Source organism: Rhinolophus sinicus, linkage group LG06 (assembly GCF_036562045.2).
Source record: "Rhinolophus sinicus isolate RSC01 linkage group LG06, ASM3656204v1, whole genome shotgun sequence".
NCBI lineage: Eukaryota > Metazoa > Chordata > Mammalia > Chiroptera > Rhinolophidae > Rhinolophus > Rhinolophus sinicus.
This window is the reverse complement of record NC_133756.1, coordinates 74505543-74528048: the sequence shown is the minus strand read 5'-3', so window position 1 is coordinate 74528048 and position 22506 is coordinate 74505543. Positions and strand designations below refer to the sequence as shown.

General features: G+C 36.9%; 1 protein-coding gene across 8 annotated transcripts in view; it reads left to right on the top strand.

Annotated features, from left to right (window-relative positions):
* The first annotated feature begins 431 nt into the window (after positions 1-431).
* The window catches only part of PRP4K (pre-mRNA processing factor kinase PRP4K), a 34166-nt gene continuing 12091 nt past the window's right edge, over positions 432-22506 (top strand). For 4 of the 8 annotated variants that reach the window (XR_012497341.1, XR_012497343.1, XM_019752367.2 and 1 more), the window contains exons 1-7: positions 432-637; positions 8498-9697; positions 12321-12497; positions 15016-15063; positions 16154-16309; positions 18535-18616; positions 19944-20154. Coding sequence is in view for 3 of the 8 variants with exons in the window: in XM_019752367.2 (XP_019607926.1) it covers positions 501-637; positions 8498-9697; positions 12321-12497; positions 15016-15063; positions 16154-16309; positions 18535-18616; positions 19944-20154 (2011 nt within the window). In the remaining 5 variants the exon portion in view is untranslated. The remainder of the gene's footprint in view (positions 638-8497; positions 9698-12320; positions 12498-15015; positions 15064-16153; positions 16310-18534; positions 18617-19943; positions 20155-22506) is intronic. The other 4 variants (XR_012497344.1, XR_012497342.1, XR_012497345.1 and 1 more) reach the window with 1 other exon arrangement.

The following is a 22506-nucleotide window of genomic DNA, read 5'->3' as shown; positions in this document are numbered from 1 at the left end:
CAAATAAATGTATCAATAATAGTTACATAGTAAAATGAATTTACTTTAAAGGTGCGGCCTTAATTTTACAGTCTTCTTAATATGCCTTTCCACAAATTTTCCCTCTGATAGAATTAACTAACCGGTATAAAGGCACTCACTATGCCTCCAACGCAGCCCAGAAGCAATATCATCTTGTTTGCCCTCGTTTGAGAATTTTAACTCAACTTCTGCGCCCACAATGAAACGAGTCCCCGGAACCGCACACATGATACCGGTTTCTCAATCCCTTTGTATTCGTCCCCAGCAAGTTTCGAGAACTAAGGGCTCGGTTCTGACATTGACCAGTCAGCCTAAACAACCCGGCCTTACACCCTTAGCAGGTACCGCCTACACCGCCCGACGCCCCTTCGTCCCGGAAGTTGCGTCATGACGTTCGTGCGCGCTGTCCCCGGATGCACTTTTATATCCGGATTCTTAGAGCGGACTCAGAGCTCCACGGTGCTTTACGCGGTTAGCACATGCGCGACGGCTCTGCTCCCTTTTCCTCTACTTCCACTAGCCTCCACGGTCCGGGCTGCCGCCGCCACCGCCGCGGAGGAGTCAGGAAGTTCAAGATGGCCGCTGCGGAGGCTCAGTCTCTGCGGGAACAGCCAGAGTAAGTAGTCTCTGAGTGGTACGGAAGGCCGGAGCCCTGGGGACTGCCGAGTGGCAGACGGTGGAGACTTGCACAGTAGGGCGGGAAAGTTCAGGCCTAACGGCGAGAGCCAAACTTTGCCTTTCCCCGCTCGATACGTTGTGGGGCGGGAAGCGTGGCCTGCAAGCTTCGCTGTCCCCGAGGCCGCGTCTGTTGGGTCGGAGGCGGCCGCGGCCTGCCGCGCGTCGTTGCCCTGGGAAGCATAGGCGCGAGCGGCCCCTACAGGTCCCGTGCGCGCGGCGGCTACCCCGAATGTGCGGTCGCATCTTCTATTCCTCCCTCCGGGACCGAGCGGAGCTCCCTGGATAGGCACCCAACGGGCAGTGGCGGCAGCGGAGCAAGCCCTAAGACTTTTCTTCGGCATGCAGTACTTGGCTCCTCCTGCTACTGGTGTCCGTTTTAGGACCAGAAAGCGGAGAGGAAAAGGGGTGCTAAGGCCATCCTGTTTGACCATCCCCTGCTATAGTTTGTGCACTCCGTCTCCCCACCCCTGTTTTCTTTATTCCAGCATTCACCCGGTATCCCCCAGCCATCCCCCCCCCCCCCGCCTATTGACAGCATTTGCCAATTTGTTAACGTAAGACAAAGTAAGATTAAGTCCTTGGTTTTGAGACCTGGCATTTTTGTCCTGAGTTTGTAAGGCTTTTTTGGGAGAACTAGTGGAAGAAGTAGTGGAAATTGTTAACTACTTCCAAACTCAAGTACTTTGTGTATAATTAAGCAAATGTAAGAATCGATGTGGTCGAGTAAAAACATACTTGTATATGCTGCAAAGGCTAACCATTGCTTAACTGAAAGCAGTATTTTGTTTTTGTGTTTATGCTAGGAAAATTGAAGAACATAAAAGAGAATGGATTTTAAAACAATATTTCTATAGCGACCGTTCTTTGCACGAGCATAATCTGATATGTTTCCAGCCATTTTTGGAAAGAGGTAGATATAGTCTCCCAGCAACTTGGGATTGAAAGATAGGAGAAATCTTTGCCACCAGACGGCCCAACACTTCATTGCTGTGCCAGAGTTCTGGATCCTTCAATCATTTGCTTTACTCAGCTAGACAGAATTACACTAAGTTTTTAGTAAAGGGTTTTTGAAAGCTGCTTTATTATTTTCACAATTTGACTTAGAAGACAGCAAATGGATTCTAAAGTTTTAACAAGACTTTGCCTTTGTTTCTGTCGAGTTCACAGTGTGGCATAGTTACAGTATTTATGCCAGTACAGTACAAATCTAATGCTATGCAGTTGATTATTGTAGTAATCTGTTTAAAGTTCTAAAGCAATATGTCCATTCATTTGATTTCAGGGATGCTTCAGATTCATTTTGAGGAGTGGTTCAGGCATATTTTATTCACATTGAAATCCTACATTTGATAGTAATAAATAACTTTATTTAGGTCTCTGCAATATGAATGACACTGAGATAGTCCTTAATTCTACCTCCACTTCCCACAGAACACTTGGTACAAATGGAATATTTGGCGTATATGTGTTCCACTTTCAATTATTTGAAAATGATTAGCAAAGAAAATAATAATTTGATACGAAAGCAAGTGCTGTGTATACTGCTCATAGTGAATGCTGGAATATAGTGTCTAAACAGTTCTTTAGAAGACACTGAATAGTTTATATTGAATCTATTCAAAGTAAAACATTTAGAAAGAGTAAATATAAAAAGCAGTTTTCAAGCTTCCTGAAGGCTGTTTAGTGACTTTTATATTTGTCAGTCTCTTCAGCTCAGCCTTTTTGATGGTTTTAAACATTTACATTTTTATATGCATTGACTTATATGCACTGAACAGATATTAACTCATTTAATCCTTATAACAATCCCATGGTAGTGGATACTGTTATCGCCCATGTTTTACAGATGATGATACTGAAGCACAGAGAAATTAAGTTAACTTGTCCAAGGTGACAGATCCAAGATTTAAACCCAGGCAGTCTGGTTCTAGAACCCTGCTCCTAACTACTATATGGTCTTGTCTGCCACTACATATTGTGGATAATTTTAAAAATAGCCTTTAAGGTTTGAAATCATTTTTATTTATTTTCAGTGTCCCAGAAAAAGCCATTTTTTGATGTGACAGTTCTAATTCTTGGAAGCTTAATTTCCCAAACCTAATCTGGAAAAGGTGTAGGCTGAAGAGTTTGTTTTAACACCAGTTGGTCTTTTAAATTCATTCTTATTTTTACATCTAACTAGTTCTGTATTAAAGTAGTTTAACTTGTTAGAGAAACAGGCCGAATTACTTTCTTTGTAAAGAAGCAATGGCATTCACTTTGCTCACCATTCTCTGTCTTCAAAGCATAAATTGCATGCCCTCCAAATAAGATGTTGAAAAGAATATTCATTGAAAAAAACACGTGACAGAGGAAGTTAAAATAACACTAGTGGTTGGTAATTGGTCACTTTATTTTAAAATTGTTCCATGGCTATTTTCATTGTGCTAGATGCTCCAAGACCTGGATTGTTTGAATGGTGAAACTTGTATATTGCATTTGAAAAAACAAATATATACTGTTAAATAGTGCCATATTGTCAGCACTTCTAATTAAGCTCTGTTCCAAATAATGTGATTTGAAGGATGTTACTCAGCTCTCAGTTTTGTTTTATGATGAACCTGTTACAGACCAGGTTGGTAGAGACATGTACCTGCTAAATGTGTAATATTCAGTTGCAAAATGTAAATTTGTATATATGGAATTTGTATATAGGCGTCCCCCTTACTCACAGGGATACATTTCAAGACCCCCAGTAGATACCTGAAATCATGGACAGTACCAAACCCTATACAGGCATACCTCACTTTATTACACTTCACAGATAATACATTTTACAAGTTGAAGATTTGTAGCAACCCTGCCCTGGAGCAAGTGTGTCGGTGTCATTTTTCCAACAGCATTTGCTCACTTCATGTCTCTGTGTCACATTTTGGTAATTTTCACAATCTTTCAAATGATAGTGTTATTAAATTATGTTGATGTGTAATCAGTGATCTTTGATGTTACTATTGTAACAGCTCAGATAATGGTTAGCATTTTTCAGCAGTAAAGTATATTTTAATAAAGGATTGTACTGGGTTTAGACATAAAGCTGTTGCACACTTAAAAGACAAAAGTATAGTGTAAACAACTCTTATATGTACTGGGAAACCAAAAAAATCCACGTGACTATCGTGATACTCACTTTATTTCGATGGTATAGTACGAAACCCATAGTATCTCCAAGGTATACCTGTACTGTTTTCTCCTATACATACACATCTATGGTAAAGTAGAACTTAACAGTGATAACTTACTAAAATAGAACAATTATAACAACATACTGTAATAAAAGTTATGCGAGTGGTTTCTTGCTCTCAGAATATCTTTACTCATCCTTCTTGTGAAGGTACAGTGATTACATGATGAGATGAAGTGAGGTGAATGACGTAGGCATTTTGACGTAGCTACCATAAGGGTACTTGTGAACAAGACTATCAGATTTCTTAACAAGAAACCTTTCCCTAGCTTTAGAAGAAAGTTGTTGATAAATTAGCTGCCCTAGCACAAGATTATTATATGTAATATGTTATGTCATTGATACATTGAGTTCAGGTTTTCCTGATTTACCTAGTCAGACTTCAGTTGTTATTTTCTATGAAATTTGCCTTAGAGATCGCCTGAGGAGGGTGAAGGTCTGCCGTGTGCCCAAACCCGTTGTAGGAGAACTCTAGGATTATTAAGGTTAACCTAGTTGGCCCTGAGTGCTTGTAACATTTTTGTCAGTACCCTAGTCATTTCTTGAGATAACATTCATTAAATTACAATAGAAACTGGGGTCACTCAAGAGAATGACTAAGTAACACTGGGCATCATGGTGTAGGTCCTGATTCTCAGAAGCTTTAGGAGCGAGATAATCTTTTGAAGGAAATTACTTCCTCTGTGGGTAAACTCTTTAAGAATTTTGAATGAAACTTTTTGGAAGACTTGTAAATTGTGGAAAGCGTTTGAAAAGTGCAGATTTAGGGTGTTGAGGGGGTGTGATTAAATCGTTTGGGTATTGCATTCAAGAAATAGGTGTGTACACTATGTGAAGCACTGGAGATACACCCAAGCAAAAGCAAAATGTTTGCGTCAAGAGGTAAGAGTATATAGTGTAGCCAGTGTAAATCAGTTGTAGTCTAATGAATACAGTGTTGTATGTTATTCTATATAAGTCATTTAATTGAATAAAACAACTTCTTGAGTACCTACTATAAATTGTGCTCTCATAGGGTTTATATGATGATAGGGAGTGACAAACAGGAATAATATTAGGTGGTGGCAATTACTTTGGAGAAGAATTAGGCAAAGAAAGGGAATGTATGTATGGTAGGGTGGGGGTTGTGATTAAAATGAATTGGTCAGGGAAGGTTGACTAAGAAAGTGTAATTTGCACAAAGAGCTGAGGTTGGCATAGGAACCAGGGGAAAGTATTCCAGGCAGAGGAAACAGTTACAAGTACCAAGGCCCTGAGCTACACGTATACCTGTTCACAAGGAGAGCAGTGTGGCTGAAGCAGAGTGAGTGAGGAAGGAAAGTAGTAGGTTCAAAGTGCTGGGGAGATTGGGCGAGTATGGGGCCTTGTAAAGGCTTTGTTTTTACTCTGGATAGGTAGGAAGCAATAATCAGTGTCACACAGAGTAGTGATATGTTCTGTCGTTTTAAAAGCATCTTCCATCAAATGGAAGAGCTCTTGACTAACTTGGAATGTAATATCAGCCTTCTCACTAGCTTGATGTATGTGTGACCTTAGACAAGTTCCTTAAACCTCCCTAAACCTTAACATTTCATCTGTCATAGAGACAGAGAGACAATATTTCTTGACAGCTAAACTCATTTCTTGAGAGTGTGAACTCATTGCCAAGACAAACTTCTGATTTGTCAATACTATTTCCCCAGTTTTTACAGTTGAGGAAACTGAGGCACAAAGTATCTTGCCTAAGGTTATACTAGGTGTGCCATGTTGGAGGCAGCTTTTTAACAAGTTAGACTCTAGAATACATGCTCTTTGACAGTATTCCTTAAAATACGTTTTTTAGTATTAGCCCTGCCAGTTCTAGTGTCATGATAAGGAAATATATTTATCCAGTATCTGAACATTAATAACAATTTACTTTTTGGGCACTTGGGTCGTGCTAGGCACTGTTGTAAGCCTTAATAGCGTCTACTACCCTGAGCAATCCTTACAACATGCTTTCAGGTAGGTGCTATTTTTATATTTTCTCCGTTTTATACATAGGGTGCCCACAGATCTGAGAGATCTTAAAAGTGCCTCAGACCACACAACTATTAAGTAGTGTGACCAGGATTTGGACCCAGGTGGTCTGGCTCTGGAGACTGCTTAACCACCCAACTATCCTTTTTCTTCTGGATACTTAGATGGTCTTTAAATAGCTTGACCTGAACTTTGTATTTTTAGCACTTAGATTTTACATAACTGAAAACCATTCTTAACCTTTAAAAAGATTCTCCATATCTTGAATTAGTCTAATTCAATTTTTGTCTGACTTTTCCCCCTGTGAGTCAGGGTTCAGAGAAATAAACATATACCCCAACTTCTAGATTGTAGGATGATATATTTCTTGGAGAGGAAGGTAGTTGTAGTTGTCTACGTGAGGGTGTAGCCTATACAAAGTTGAAATGTCTTTGTATCTTCTACTTAAATCTGTGATTCCCTTTTCCACAATCGAGCCCTATGGGTTTTTTTTGGTTAATACAGAGATATTACACTTTCTTTTTCCAAGTCTTTGAGAACATTTGGTGATCCAGAGAACATTATTCTATGTCTCCTATATACCCCATTAGAAAGATGTCAGCTCAAACTAAAACCTGACTCTCACCAGTAGACGCAGATTTCTCTGTAGCTCTCTTCATTACCCTCCCCCCCCGCCCCCAGTATAGTACCAGAAATGGAGATTGGCAGTCTGACATCCAAAAATTTAAAGTTCTTGCCAGGTGGTAGTTATATGTTTTCCATACCCCCTCATTGTTGTCAGTTAATAACTTTTCAAGCATACTTCCAGTGTGTCCTTTATTGAATACAGACCTGGTTGGAGAGCCAGCCTCTTGCCAGCCCCTGACAGAATGGCAGTGTCATTACAGACAACCCATCCAGCAACCTGACCTTGCAGTTCCTGGGCCTTTGACTCCAGTGAGCCTGTAACTCTATCTCAACCATTCACTCCCAGAATCTCACAGTATGTCTTGTCATCTCCTGGAATTGGTCCACTGAGATCTTAACCTCTATTAGATCAGTTTCTTTCACAAGTTTGATGCCCTGGCAACACTGATCTGCTTGTAGTTTGCTATATGTAACTATGCCTTTTGTCACTTCCCCCCCCTAGAGTACCCTTTCCCCTTCTGGTAATTTTCTACTCATTCTCTAGGACAGTATTACAGTGTTATTTTTAAATCCATGTACCTGCCAGATAAAGACAAAGATCTTGCTTAACTAATAGCTTGGGTTTTCCTGTGATCTCCTACAAGACACCTTCCTTGATCATTTCAAAATGATTTTAGGTGATCCTTCAGTGTTCCTATAATGTCCTTATTCATATCTTTATAATTACACTTCTCCAGTGTTTTATGGGACTTTCTTATCCACTGGACTGTAATTTCCTTGAGGGAGGCAGGTGTTGGTCTTGTACGTCTTCGTTTTCCTGCTTCCTAGCTTAATGTCTACACTAAGTACAGGTGATTTTAATAAATGTTAAAAGAGATTGAGTGAATAGATTCATTAATTCTTAACTTGCAAGGAGCTATTTGTATCGCACAAATAATAAACTTACTAAAAGTATATAATTTGAAGGACTTGTACAAAATTAACCATATTTTCCTACAAAAATAGTATGATGGCTTGAATCTAGATAATTTAAAGTCTGGTTTGGGTCTCATATTCTAGGATGTGATGATTCATTATGTAGTGACTTTAAAGTGGAAAATTAAATATTGCTGTTGTAGTCTGTGTTTAATCTGGCAATACTGAACAGCAAGGATTTAGCAAAATAATTTAGAAGCATAAATTCTAACTCAGCATAGCCCAAAAGCCACCTATTAATATGCACATATTTTGGGAAACTAAGCTCTCATTTGAAATTTAGAGTGATTAAATAGCCCACTGAACAAATATTGGGTCGAACCATGTGTAATTGCTAATTTCGGACTACTGCTGACCTGCAAAAGACCCTTTGATGTGGTTCAACCTAATACCACATGATTGCTCAGTCGCTGCAGCAGGCTAAGAGTTCTAAAACCCCCGGTTAGTTTACCTTGGAGGTGTATTTGTATTTGTTAACATCAGCCACCTATACATGTGATAGAGGGCTTATTTGTGTATAGCTCAATATTGGCTCTAGAGATTAAAAAAAAAAAAAAATGATGCTTCTGAATTTCAAGTAGAGAAAGAGATTTGTCTCCCAATATATGTATGTATGTTTTATGAAAAAAGAAAATGGGGGATTCCTTTGGTGTTAAGTCTGTGTGGGAAATGCTGGTTTACTAATCAAGTTATTGAGTGACTTTAACTAAATCAATACTAACATTTTACCTGGTTTGGATTCCCTTTTTCTGTTATGTATTTCCTCTAATACTTTTGGTGTTTGAGTTCAACCATTAGAAACAAATTAAAGTTTAACTCACCATTCAACTCAGTTCTTGCCATATACTGTTAAAATAAATGTCTAAAGCTGTTACAAAAATATTTCATATATTACATTGAGATGTATTTTATCATTATTTTATTGACTGAATGCTTGGTAAATGATATGATTTTAAAATGTGTTTGATACATTTATAGGATGGAGGATGCTGATAATTCTGAAAAAAGCGTAAATGAAGAAAATGGAGAAGTATCAGAAGATCAATCTCAAAATAAGCACAGTCGTCACAAAAAAAAGAAGCATAAACACAGAAGTAAACATAAGAAACATAAACATTCCTCAGAAGAAGACAAGGATAAAAAACATAAACATAAGCATAAACATAAGAAACACAAAAGAAAAGAGGTTATTGATGCTTCTGACAAAGAAGGGATGTCTCCAGCAAAAAGAACTAAACTTGATGACTTAGCTTTGCTGGAAGACTTGGAAAAACAGAGAGCCTTGATTAAAGCTGAACTTGATAATGAGTTAATGGAAGGAAAGGTCCAGTCTGGAATGGGGCTCATATTACAAGGTTATGAGTCTGGCTCTGAAGAAGAGGGAGAAATTCATGAAAAGGCAAGAAATGGAAATAGGTCTAGTATTAGATCTTCAACTACAAAGGGAAAACTTGAACTTATAGACAATAAAAATAGTACAAAAAAGCGAAGTAAAAGCAGATCCAAAGAACGGACTAGACATAGGTCTGATAAAAAGAAAACTAAGGGAGGTGTTGAAATAGTTAAAGAGAAGACAACTAGGAGCAAATCAAAGGAGAGGAAAAAGTCCAAAAGTCCATCCAAAAGAAGTAAGTCTCAAGATCAAGCAAGAAAATCAAAATCTCCTACCCTAAGAAGGCGATCTCAAGAGAAAATTGGGAAGGCCAGATCTCCTACTGATGACAAGGTTAAAATTGACGATAAAAGTAAGTCAAAGGATAGGAAAAAATCCCCAATTATAAATGAAAGTAGAAGTCGTGATCGAAGCAAAAAATCCAGGTCCCCAGTTGACTTAAGAGGTAAATCCAAAGACAGAAGGTCACGGTCCAAAGAGAGAAAATCAAAACGGTCTGAAACTGATAAAGAAAAGAAGCCAGTTAAATCTCCCTCTAAAGATGCTTCTTCTGGGAAAGAAAATAGGTCACCCAGTAGAAGACCAGGCCGTAGTCCGAAAAGAAGAAGTCTGTCTCCGAAACAACGTGAAAAATCAAGAAGAAGTAGATCTCCACTTTTAAATGATAGAAGGTCTAAGCAGAGCAAATCACCTTCTCGAACTCTGTCTCCTGGTAGACGAGCCAAGAGCCGGTCCTTGGAAAGAAAACGAAGAGAACCAGAAAGGAGACGACTTTCTTCTCCAAGGTAATGTGTTTTCAAAACGTTAGTGCTTTTTACCAATGCACCAGATTTTAAAGAAACTAGAATTCGTGGATAATAAAAGATGAGATAGTAATGAGATTTATAGTTTTAATTATCCATTCCACTATATTAATACTCGCACTTTTGTCAGTGTGTATCTTGATTTTGGGTAATTTATAAATACTGAACTTGTTGACAGAATCAGGTTTTTTTCAAATTATTTAGTGTCTTAATTTGCAGACTCTTAAATCCAACTAATTTGGCTGTTAAAACTATGTATACCCGTTTATTACGAGGGAGTAATTTCTGTAGTTGGGATTCATTGAACAGTATTATAGGCTGGTATTTTTAACTTTAATAAAGGGACGTATCAGTTGTAAGAATTGTGATCTGTCTAATCTCTTGAATTGGCGTAGTTTTGAATTCTAACAATATAAATTGGAACTAATTTTTTTGGCCCCAAAATTGGATGTGGAAATTTTTTTCTGTTACTAATTCATATATAATCTCATAGTTGGAAAAAAAAAATTAGTCCTCTTAAATTTAGGAAGAATAGAGTAAGAAAAGATTTTATTTTTTACCAATAATAATGAAAATCATATTTGCATCACACATTTGGTCCATTGGCTCTTTTCTCATAAATTGTAATTATCTCTCCTCATGAGTTGGAGTGACTCATTTAATTTATAAATGAAAAAATAGACTGAGAGGTTATTTACTAGGATCATAGAATTAATAAGTTAAGGCACAGAAAGGATTTTGGTGGGGCAGCGCAGGGAGTTGTTTAGTCTAAACTACTTTAGAAACAGATTTTTAAAACATCTGTATATTCAGTAATTAGGCATGTAAAATTATTGGCCAAGTTTCGCTTAAAATATTGTTGCCTTATTCTATGTAAAGATAATCTGAATTCCTAGCCATTTATTATTGCATATTAATATTTAGTGTGTATAAATATAAGCTTAAGTTTAAGTCATATTTTCAAGAAATTTCAAGAATGCGCTTTTCAAAGTGTTCTATCTTAAGAGATCCTCTTGATTCTTTACTTCTAAGTGACATTGTAATGAAATGGCATTTCCTTTCTTCCTTTAACTTTCCTTCATTGAGCCCGTTGTTAGTTTTACGGGTTATGTTACCTAAAGTGTTTCTTAATGATCCTGGTCTCTGTCAATTTTCTTTCAGTTTGAGAAGGAAATTTTGAAGAGTTTGTTAAGGACTAGAGTTAAATTTTTGAAACAAAAATTATTTTTTTAACTATAGAAGAAATATTAAAAATTCAAATAATGCAGAAGCATGTAAATTCTGTCCTTCTTTCGTCCACTACCACTCTTAAGAAGAATATGTCTTTCTAGCCTTTTTCTATGCCAATACAATTATATGAATTTTTTCTTACAAAAATGGAATCATAGTATTCCTATTAACAATGATTTGCTTTTTTCATTGAACACTTCTGTGATAGTACGTAAAGATCTTTTTAAATTCTGTATATAACAACACCATATTTCACAGTGTAGATATTCCATAATACAGTTAATCATTCCCTTGTTGAAACTGATGAAAATTTATGTTGATTCCCGTTTTTTGTGATTATATGTAAAGCTATCCACAGGTTATGTGTTGAGTTTTTTTGTAGAATAGATTCACAGAAGTGAAATCTCAAAGTGTAAGATTATGTACATTTACATTTTAGAAAGTTACTGCCAAATTTCCTTCTAGGAAATTTATACCAATATGTACTTTCATGACTAGATGCACTGTCCTTTTCCCTAAACCCTTATATATTTTCTTTGTTCTATGGTAATGTTAATTGTAAGGTGCTATTATATGTAATTAGTATAGTAAAATTAAGACTTAATTGCAAAAATGTCAAAATTTAGACATAAAACAGTCTTCAAACTTAGGAAATGGGATATTTGAGAAGTTGTCAGTTGTTTATCTGAAATTGAAATTGGTCGCTTTAACCATATAAATAGTCTTTAATTATTCAAATTGTGAGACCAAAGTAAATAGACTTTGTATTGTGTGCCTACCATAATACCAGTGTTTTTATAATCATTTGAATTTGTTTCATTACAAAACATGTTAATTTGTGTTTACTATCTTTACTTTCTTTTCATTTTTAATGTGAAAATTTATTTTGTTTTATTTTAATTGGGGAATATTGGGGAACTATTTTTCCAGGGCCCATCAGCTCCAAGTTGTTGTTCTTCAATCTGGTTGTGGAGAGCGCAGCTTAGCTCCAAGTCCAGTGGCCGTTTTCAATGTTTAGCTGCAGGGGCACAGCCCACCATCCCATGTGGGAATCGAACCAGCAACCCTGCTGTTCAGAGCTGACACTCTTAACCAACTGAGCCATCCGGCCACCCCTGAAAATTTGTTTTTAAAAGTGTCTTCTAACATTTTGAAAAGACAGAATTTTTTCCCCAGTAACATTGTTTTCAATGATTCCAAAAGTTATAAACATTAATTATAGAAAATTAGGAAAAAAAATGCCTAAAAGCACAAAAAAGGGTTTAAAAAATAATCACTGTAATAGCCTGCCCTTTCTTAAGATGTTCATTACATGTAGGAAAAATGCGTTTACTTTTATTTGATTTATTTTTCTATTGTATTTGGTCCCCTTAAGGACACGACCTCGAGATGATATCCTCAGTAGACGTGAAAGATCAAAAGATGCCAGCCCGATCAATAGGTGGTCTCCAACCCGAAGAAGAGCCAGTAGATCTCCCATTAGAAGGAGGTCTCGTTCCCCACTCAGACGTAGCAGGTCTCCCAGAAGAAGAAGCAGGTCTCCTCGGAGAAGGTAAAGATATATTACATATGTTATCCTTTTGATTCATTAAACTCTGAATGTTTTTGAAGCTCCATATCAGTTCAGTTGGTAGGTTTTCTTAAAAGACTCTACTCTGTGAAAAAAATTAGCTGTGATCCCATGTAATTTCCTTTTACCAATGTGTGATATTTCATATGCATTGATTTTTCTTTAATATAGTTTTCCTTCAAATTTAAATAAATCAGTGTTCATTAATAACTCAATCTAAAAAGTAGGACTTTTTTTCCCTCTATTTTAAAAAGAGATAAATACTAAATGAACTAGGCTTAGAATTTTTTTTCTAACTATCAGGATAGATCATAGGGTAATAAATAAGCAGCCCCGTTTCCTGTCTGTCTTACAATTCTGTGTTTATTGTTCTGTTAACTTGTATTTGGTCCCCTTAAGAACACAACTTTGAGATGATATCCTCAGTAGGTGTGAAAGACCTTTTTAATTCACAGTAGTGGAAACCATTTTATGTGAAGCACAAGTAGTCAGTAGTTAGTTGGTTAATCAAAAAGCTTGGTTTCTGCAGCAGGGAAGCAATTTAAAAATACATCTACACATTAAAGAGACAGTACACCAAAGGCTTCTATTGTAGCCACTGGGTATATCTTTACTTATCTTGAGTATTTTTATATACTAGATTCTTAGAAGTAGAAATGCGTTGTCTTAAGAGTGTGTATGTTTAAGTTTTTCAAAGTTATTTCCATATTATCTATTAATTTCCTACTTGGGGCAGTATTATCCCTCACATGTTTCTCTTCTGCCTGATTTCATCACCTTTCTGTACACTTCCAGATACAATCATTATGATCATAAGTATATTGTTCATTGCTGAGCAAATAGTCGGGGGACCTTAATTCTAATGCTCTTAGTCTTCTGGCTCCAAAATGACCAATGGGCCTATTTATACAGTAACATCATTGTAGTATTTGTTTTCCCTTTTCCCCTGCCTTGTTCTCTCTTATGTTCTGATTCCAAGTTCCTCTGTCCAGTGTCTACTCAGTGTTTTACCTCCTTGCTTTGGTAATGCATCTCCTATAGCTTCCTGAGGAAAGTACATGAAAGGACATTTTTTGGGACCTGTGTTTCTAAAAAATGCCTTTTATTCTCATTGCTGATGTGTCAAGGAATAGAATTAAAGGTTGAAATCACTTTTCCTTTAGAATTTTGAAATTGTTATTCACTGTTTTCTAGTTTCCAGTATTACTATTGAGAAGTCCTATTCTGGGCAGTTTTACAGGACTTGCTCTTTTTCCCCTCTCCCTCGTCTTTTGATAATAAATGTCTTGTGTTCTGAAATTTTACTATAATGTGCCTTAATGTGTGGCTTTTCTTTCCATTAATTTTGCTGGGCACTAGATGGGCTCTTTAAAGCAGGGAGATTATGGCTGCCTATTCTGGGAAATCTCTCTTACGTTTCTGTTTTTGTTTGCTTTCCCATCATTTCCTGGGTTCTTTTCCCCTTCCAATGGACCTTCTGTATTACTCCACGGATTTTTTTTTTTTTCTTACTCATCTTTTATGTTTGTCGTTTTGTTCTACTTTCAGTCTAAGAGATTTTCTCATTCTACCTTCTTATCCTTCCGATGCTCCCTCCTCCTAGCTCATTTTATTTCCAAGACCTGGTCTGCTGTTATAACATTTAACTTTTGTGTTATGGAAATAGCACCTTTATGTCAAAGATGATAGAGTTTATTTTGTGGAGTTTTTGTTCTTTATAGTTTTATTTTCTTACCTGTAGTTTTCACCCTTGAACAACATAGGATACATCAAAAATCCACCTATAAATTTTCATTCTCCACAAACTTAACTATTAATAGCCTAGTATTGATTGGAAGCCTTACAGATAACATAAACAGTTGATTAAAACATGTTTTGTATTTTATATATGTTATATACTGTAGTCCTACAATAAAAATAGAGAAAAGAACATATTAAGAAAATCCTAAGAGAGAATACTTTATTGAAAAAAATTCCGCATATAAGTGGACCCATGCAGTTGAAACAGTGTTGTTCAAGAATCAGCTGTACTTTGTTTCTTCCCGTATTTCTTTTGCTGCTTATTTATCTTTTCATTTGAAGACTTTCCTCAGATAGCTTGATTCTTCCTTGCTGCCTGTTATGATATCAAGTTAAGCAATGAGAAAGCTGAATAGAAGCTTTCTTCCATTCTGATAATATAGAACTTTAGCATATCAGCAACTATACATCTTTTCTTTGAGGCTGGTGAGTTTTCCAGAATCCTCTTATCTCCTGCTGGAGAGTATACAAGGTCTGACAATTAAGTTTGCGAACTCATCCTAGAGAATTGCTACAGAACTCATTGCTGAATATCACTACGGTTACTTTCAAAGCGCACCCCTTGGAAAGCTATGCACTGATGCCAGTGCCTGGTTCACCCTTCAAAGCCATTTTGGAACTCTTTTTCTGGAATGACCATCAGAGCTGTTGTCGTATTACCCTTGATGTCCTGAATGTCATCAAAATGTCTTCCTTTCAGATTTCCTTTCTCTTCGAGTAAAGAAAGAAGGCATTGGGGCCAGATCAGGTGAGTAGGGAGGGTGTTCCAATACAGTTATTTGTTTACTGGCTAACAACTCCCTCACAGACAGTGCTGTGTGAGCTGGTGCATTGTCGTGATGCAAGAGCCATGAATTGTTGGCGAAAAGTTCAGGTTCGTCTAACTTTTTCACACAGCCTTTTCAGCACTTCCAAATAGTAAACTTGGTTAACTGTTTGTCTAGTTGATACAAATTCATAATGAATAATCCCTCTGATATCAAAAAAGGTTAGCAACATCGTTTTTGACTCTTTATTTGGACTGACTGAACTTTTTTGGTCGGGGAGAATTGGCTGACTTCCATTGTGCACTTTGACGCTTTGTTTCAGGGTCATATTGATACACCATGTTTCATCACTAGTGGTAACACGGCCCAAAACATCGTTTTGCCTCTCCACAAGGTCTTGGCAAACTTTGACTCTCCTTTGCTTGCTTTTGTTCATTGGTGAGCTCCTTTGGTACCATTTTTGCACATACCTTACTCATGTCAACATTTTCAGTTAAGATTTTCCTAAATGTTTCTCTGTCGATGTTTGCTTGGTCTGCTATGCTTCTCACAGTCAGCCAATGATTTTGATGCAGAATTCGACAAATTTTTGCAGTGTTTTCGTCAGTTCTGCTCGTTACTGGCTGCCCTGACCTCTCTTCATCAACGATGCAGTCTCTCCCCTCAGAAAAATGTTTAATCCTTGTACACTGCCATTTTCTTCGTGGCATTATCCCCACAAACTTGGACTAACATGTCCCTGATTTCACTTCCACTCTTGCCAAGTTTAACAAGAAACGTAATGTTTGTTTGTTGCTCTAATTCAAGCTTAGACATTCTCATGACGGCACACAAAAACATGCAACAACAATGAACACCACTCAGCAAGACACCACCACATATTGACACGAACACAGCTGTGAGACACTGATATACCAAGGTCATGAAACCTTACTGAGCCTTTTGTATAGTGCTGCCAGTGTAAGCGCACAGTGGCAAGTTTGCGAACTTAATTGTCAGACTTCGTAGACATGGCTGGCACTAGAGTTTTGGTCCTTCATAATGTAGACTTCATCTTTTCCTCTCAAATAGGGACAGAGGTCGGAGGAGCAGATCACGCATGAGAAGGCGGTCTCGATCACGGGGGGGCCGTAGACGTAGGAGTAGAAGCAAAGTGAAGGAAGATAAATTTAAAGGAAGTCTTTCTGAAGGAATGAAAGTTGAACAAGAATCTTCATCTGATGATAAGTAAGAGTGTAATTTTCTCATAATTTTCTTTTTCTAATTTAGAGAAACACTGTTTGACTTGAAAATCTTTAATTTCCACCTGAATATTATAAGTGAGCCCTTTCATTTGGTCCTAAATATAAAAGTTAGTCTTTTGTTCATATTTTATAGGTTATATGGCAGAGCTTACTGTTTTCTGAATTTGTTGGCTAGAGTGAATATTAGGCCATCATTTTATTATGAACTTTCCCTTCTTTATTTTTATTAGGAACAACAGGCGTATTAGATAGTCCTGCCAATCTGAATTACCAATTTTGTGGGGGAAATTTTAATAGTAATTTTAGATTTTTTTAGTTTGTGTAAAATGATACAATCTTTGCAGCTGAAGCTGTCTGGTGACAGGTATGCTTGTTAAAATGTGGAAAAATGCAGAAACACTTCAGTGTTTAACAGTATAGTGAGGAAATTTTTAAAAATATGAACTTAGTTATCTAAATGGAACATCTTAAAAATAAATAAGACTTATTTCGAGCAGTCGTTCTCAAAAAGGGGGTGATTTCACCTCCCCATTTGGCAACGTCTAAGACTTTATGTTGTCATCCAGTGGCTACAGGCCAGGGATACTGTTCAGTACCCTCCAGTGCACATGACAGCTCCCCACAATGAACTGTCAAATGTCAGTAGTGCTAAGAACAGGAAATCCTGATTAAAGAACTAAGTGATAAGAAAATTGAGTAGGACAAATGTGTCATACGAGGTATGATCAAAAGATATGGTGAATTTTTAAATAAAAAAAATTGTTACAGTAAAAGATACATTATCATTAAGCCTCCTCACTTCAAACACACTTATCCCATTGTTCTTGCCACTTTCTGAAGCAGTCTGGAAGTCCTTTTGTGTGTGTCTTAGTTGTGCTGTCGTGGCTGCCTCGATGTCTTGAATCATTCTGACTTTGGGGAAGAGCCACAAGTCTCATGGTGCCTGATCCGGTGAATAAAGTGAATGAGGACACACTGCAGTGTTTTTATTTGACAGAAATTCCTGTACCAGAAGTGATGTGTGACGCGAGTCTTTCTGTTGTGTTTATAAAATACGGTGAATGCTGCTACCAAGTGCCATCCAACGGAAAGGCAGAGATCTTCAATCTGGGAAGTGGCACATTGAACCTTAGTAACTGTGTGACAAGTTTCAGCTTGTTCGGTGTAGTCAGTCGGGTGTGAGCTACGGTTGAGAGGTATGTTTTGAAGTGTGCCATAATCATCATGACAATGCTCTGTGTCACATGTCACTTCTGGTATATGACAATTTTTGTCAAATAAAAACATTACAGTGTGTCCTCATCCACCTTATTCACCGCATCTGGCACTGTGTGACTTCGGCTCTTCCCATAGTCAGAATGATTCAGGAAATAGAGGCAGCCATGACAGCGCCACTAAACACACTCACAAAAGAGGACTTCCAGAACTGCTTCAGACAGTGGCAAGAACAATGGGATAAGTGTGTTTGAAGTGAGGGGGAGTATTTTGAGGGGGATTAATGCAATGTGTCTTTCACTGTAATCACTTTTTTAAACAGTCACCAAAGTTTTTGATCACACTTCGTGCATCGAATCTGACACCTTCAGAGTGCAGTTTGCTTATTCTTCTGCAGTGAACATTGAGCAGATCATAGCAAAGGCTGCTCCTGCAGAGATCCTACAGGTTGTGGAGGAGTTCTTTCGTGGACAATTGGGACCAGTCTAGGGCAGGGTTTGGAAGTAGAGCCACATTCCCCTTCAGACTGTATGCAAATGCTTACATGTGCATTTTTGATGGGGGAAAGAACTATAGCTTTCAAAGGGTTCTGTAACTCAGAAATTTACTTGTCTGTCCCTCTTGTTTTGTAGGTGTGAAAACTGATAGTAGAGGGGTGAAATAATTTTACTAATATTAAGGTCATGGCAGAGCCAGTGATGAAATTTTTTAAATTTAGGGATCTTTCTTTTGTTCCCAGTTTTGGTGCCATGAAACAGGTGAGAAGAATGAGACAGAAGGTTAAGTTACTTGCCAGCATTCCAAACCAGGCATGGAGACAGTTTAGAAAGAGAGATAAAGAGAGTAAGATGGCTTAAAACTTGCTTGAAATTACTGGTGACTTAGGTTTTCCAGCTTTTATTTCTAAAACATAAAATTATGATTTTGGAATCTCTAAGGATATTTGAAATTAATTACATGTATGTGTGATTTTTTATTTTTATTTTTTATAAGCCTTGAAGACTTTGATGTAGAGGAAGAAGATGAAGAGGCCCTGATAGAACAGAGAAGGATACAAAGGCAAGCAATTGTTCAGGTATGGGATTTTAGTAAAATTTTCTTCACTCTTTAAATAATCACTATTTTAGTAAGATAAAGGTTTTTTATTTTAACAAAGAAGTGATAGTGGTAACGATTTTAATAGGTCTTGAAAAATGATAGTTTCTTAATAAAATTGAAATGGTTGCCCTTTTTGTTATGCATAGGATGCTGATATAAACCTCTTTTCTAAGACATAAAATTTGTAATTTGCTTTTTTTAAGTTAATTGAACAGAAAAGCCCTCATAAATGAGTATAGAATAAATTGGAGGAATTTCGTTTAGCATAAATTATGCCTGTTACTTTGGGGGAAAAAAAATCAAACATTTTAATGTCTAATAAAATGGCAAATTTTCTAATGCAAATGTGATTGTTTAACTGGAACATTTCAAAAATAATTTTAAGACTAGTTTAGAGCTATGCAATTTAAAAAATTAGGTGGGGAAAGGGTGTTATGCATAGTTGATAAGATCATTTAATGATAAGGTTCGCTGCATTGGGAGATTGTCAGTTCTTCCTTGGCTGTCCTGGGATAAAGCCATGGCCACTAGATCTTTTGTGGATGGCAGTCCCTGTAGAGTGCCTTCTCTCATCATTATTAGAATTTCTTCTAATGATGGGAAGGAAGAATTCTGAAAGACGTGAAAAATGTTTAGGTGCTATAAGGACAGCAGACAAAGGGACAGGACAGTCGTGGCAGCTCACCTAAATACACATAGCAAACCATAAATTAGGTAGTTGTATGTCAGAGTGAAGGGAGAACTTGAATCACCAGAGGCTGTAGGGAATTCCAGAGGAAACTTAACTTTCTGGGGCACTGATGAAATTGTTATTAAACTGAGATCCCTTAAAACTTGCTTGAATCTTTTTTTGTTCTTGCCCAGGTCCACAATCCTTTATCTTCATTTGGCTTTGGGGCCAAATGTGCTTCAGAACTCAGTAATATTTGAATTTTAGAAAGGTATCTGTGTGTATTAACCCTATTAGTGGGGTCTAGAACATTACCCCATCATCAAATATGTTAGTGTTTCTGCAGTGAGGCATGTTATGTTCACGCTGAGGAGGTAAACTATAAATAGTGTCGCATCTGCTCTGGTCAGATTTTGCCACCTAATGAAGGTACACCATACATAAAAACATCTTTTAGAGTTTCGTGGATTTTGGAATTCTGTATAAGGGATTGTGGATCTGAATCAAGGCATCAGTACCTTTAAAAAAGGTTTAACATTATTTTATCTGACTCTTAACTTTTTAATGCAGCACCTCTAAGCAAATGCATTTAGATAGCATCAAATTTTATGAAAATAATGTATTATTATTACAGAAATATAAATATCTTGCTGAAGATAGCAATATGTCTGTGCCATCTGAACCAAGCAGCCCCCAGAGCAGTACTCGTACACGGTCACCTTCTCCAGACGACATTCTGGAAAGGGTAGCTGCTGATGTTAAAGAGTATGAACGGGAAAATGTTGATACATTTGAGGCCTCGGTAAAAGCCAAGCATAATCTAATGACAGTTGAACAAAATAATGGTAAGTTAGATTTTTGTTCTGACCATGCTTTTCTCTGAATTTTTAGCTCCGTAAACTTCATAATGAGAGATTATTTTGGGATGGGGAAAGTAAAAGGGACTAGGAATGTGGCTCCTGCTAATCTTAATAGTAATACAATATTCAGTGGATCCCAGTGAATGTTCTCTAAAAATGTGTTTTATTAGTTATATAATCGGAAAAGTATATTGAATTCCCACATACTCATTATCTTTTGTTTTGCTTGCTAGGGTATTTTAAAGCACAGCCTAGCCATTGTTTTCATTTCATCTGTAAATATTTCCATTTGTATCTTTGTTAAAGACTTAACAGTTGGTTTGAATCACAATCTAAATAAGATGCACAAACTGTATTGGGGGTGAATATCTCTTAAGTCTTTCTGAGTCTTAATAGTTTCTTTCCTCATCCTCCCCCTGCCATTTACTTTTGAAGAGACCAGAGTCATGTGTCCTGCAAACTTCTTTTCTGACTTTCTGACTGCATTCTTGTGTCTTTTATCTTATTTCCTCTATCTTCAGTATTTCTTAGTGTTAGAGACTTCAATAGATTTAGGTTTAATTTTTTTTGGCAAACATTTTTCATAAGCGGTGGTGTGTACTTGCGTCACATCAGGTAGCATGTGGTGTGTGCCTGTCGTGTTTTCCATTCTTTGGTCACCCCAAAATGTCATTTATACAGGACAGGCATGGTAAATGCTTGATTATCTTCCTTTATTGACCAATTTTGGGCATAGAACAGAGTTGATGCCCTAGCAACCTCCACAGATGACCAGTGAGATTTTGGTTGTTTTTCTTGGGTTTTAGTTGATATTGTTTTGTTCTTGTGTTTCAATCCATTTCTAGCATTTTTCTTTTTGAAGCTCAGATTGTTCTCTCTTCAGCTGAGGCACGGAGAGAGCCCTTTTAAGTGGTTTTTAATGTCTTTTGACCCATACTGTGTAGTCTGCTTTTTTACTTTCTGGATCAGTATTGGAATATTTTCTGCCTGTCAAAGGTCAAATAGTAAATATTTTAGGCTTTTGTAATTATTTGAGACTTTTTTCCTCTGTTCCAACTACTGAATTCCGCTGTTGTAGTGCAGAGGCAGCCATAACCAGCATGGATGAATGAGTATGGTTGTGTTCCTCAAAAAAGTATATGGACACCGAAATTTGAATTTTATGAAATTTTCACGAGTCATAAAATCTCCATGTTTTTCCCCAAACATTTAAACGTGTACAGATGGGCCATACAAAAATAAACAAGGGCCAAATTTGGCCCAGCTTGTAGTTAGCTGACTCCTTTTTTATGACAGTCAGATCAGCAATTGCTCCAAGGAACCCTGGTTCCAGTTATTAGGAAACACCATTTAGAGATCACAGCGTGCTTAGAGGTACCCATTACTCCTTGGCCTTTTTTGTGGACATGGCTAGGAAATACATACGTTTTTGGAAAGGAGGAGCTCATGCTGTTATTGCCAGTTAAAATGTGAGATTGTGGGGTTTTTATTAATTTTAGATTTTATATATCTGTTTCTTTTACAGTGAAAAACTTGTTCCGATAACACGGTAACTTAGGTTATTATTTTGAAATTTTCATACACAGTTGTCAGTATGATTTAATTAAATCTGAATGCAATTTGAAATTTAATGGTTCTTTTTGTCTTTAGGATGCATTCCAAGGTATAAACTCTTAAATGTGTTTTAAAGTCATTTGAAATAATTCTCCTGTGTGGTTACACTGCTAGTGTAATAGGTTTAGGTTTATTTTCATTTGCTTTTCATTTTTAATTTCTGGATTTTTTAAAATTATTAACATATTTCCTGTGTATGTATTTGTGTTCTACCTACATGGGCACACAAAAAAAGCATACTATACAAACTCATTACTTTTTACAGCTGCATACTAGTTCAGTGTAATTAACGTGCCAGTTTATTTAATCTGTCTTCTAATAGTGGAACTTGGAGTGCCCAGTTGGAGCATTAGTTATAATAGTGTTGTACATTACATCATTTTTTATGCTTGCTACTGTGTTTTTCAGATGGTTTCCTAGAAGTGGGATAGCTGGGTCAGAAGAGTTAATGAATATATGGTTTTGCTATATATTTCCAAATTCCCCACTATAATGGTTGCACAATTTTTGCCATCCCACAAGCAATGTCTGAGTACTTGTTTATCCAGAGCCTTGTTAACAGAATGTTGTTATACTTTCGGGTTTTTAGCCAGTCTCATAGAAGAAATACAGTATTTCATTGCAATTTTAATGTGCATTCTTTTTTTTCTGGGAACTTTTTAGCTTTTTTTGCCCAGTTTTTTATGTGGTTATTGGACTTCTTAGGAGAGAAATACGTATAGA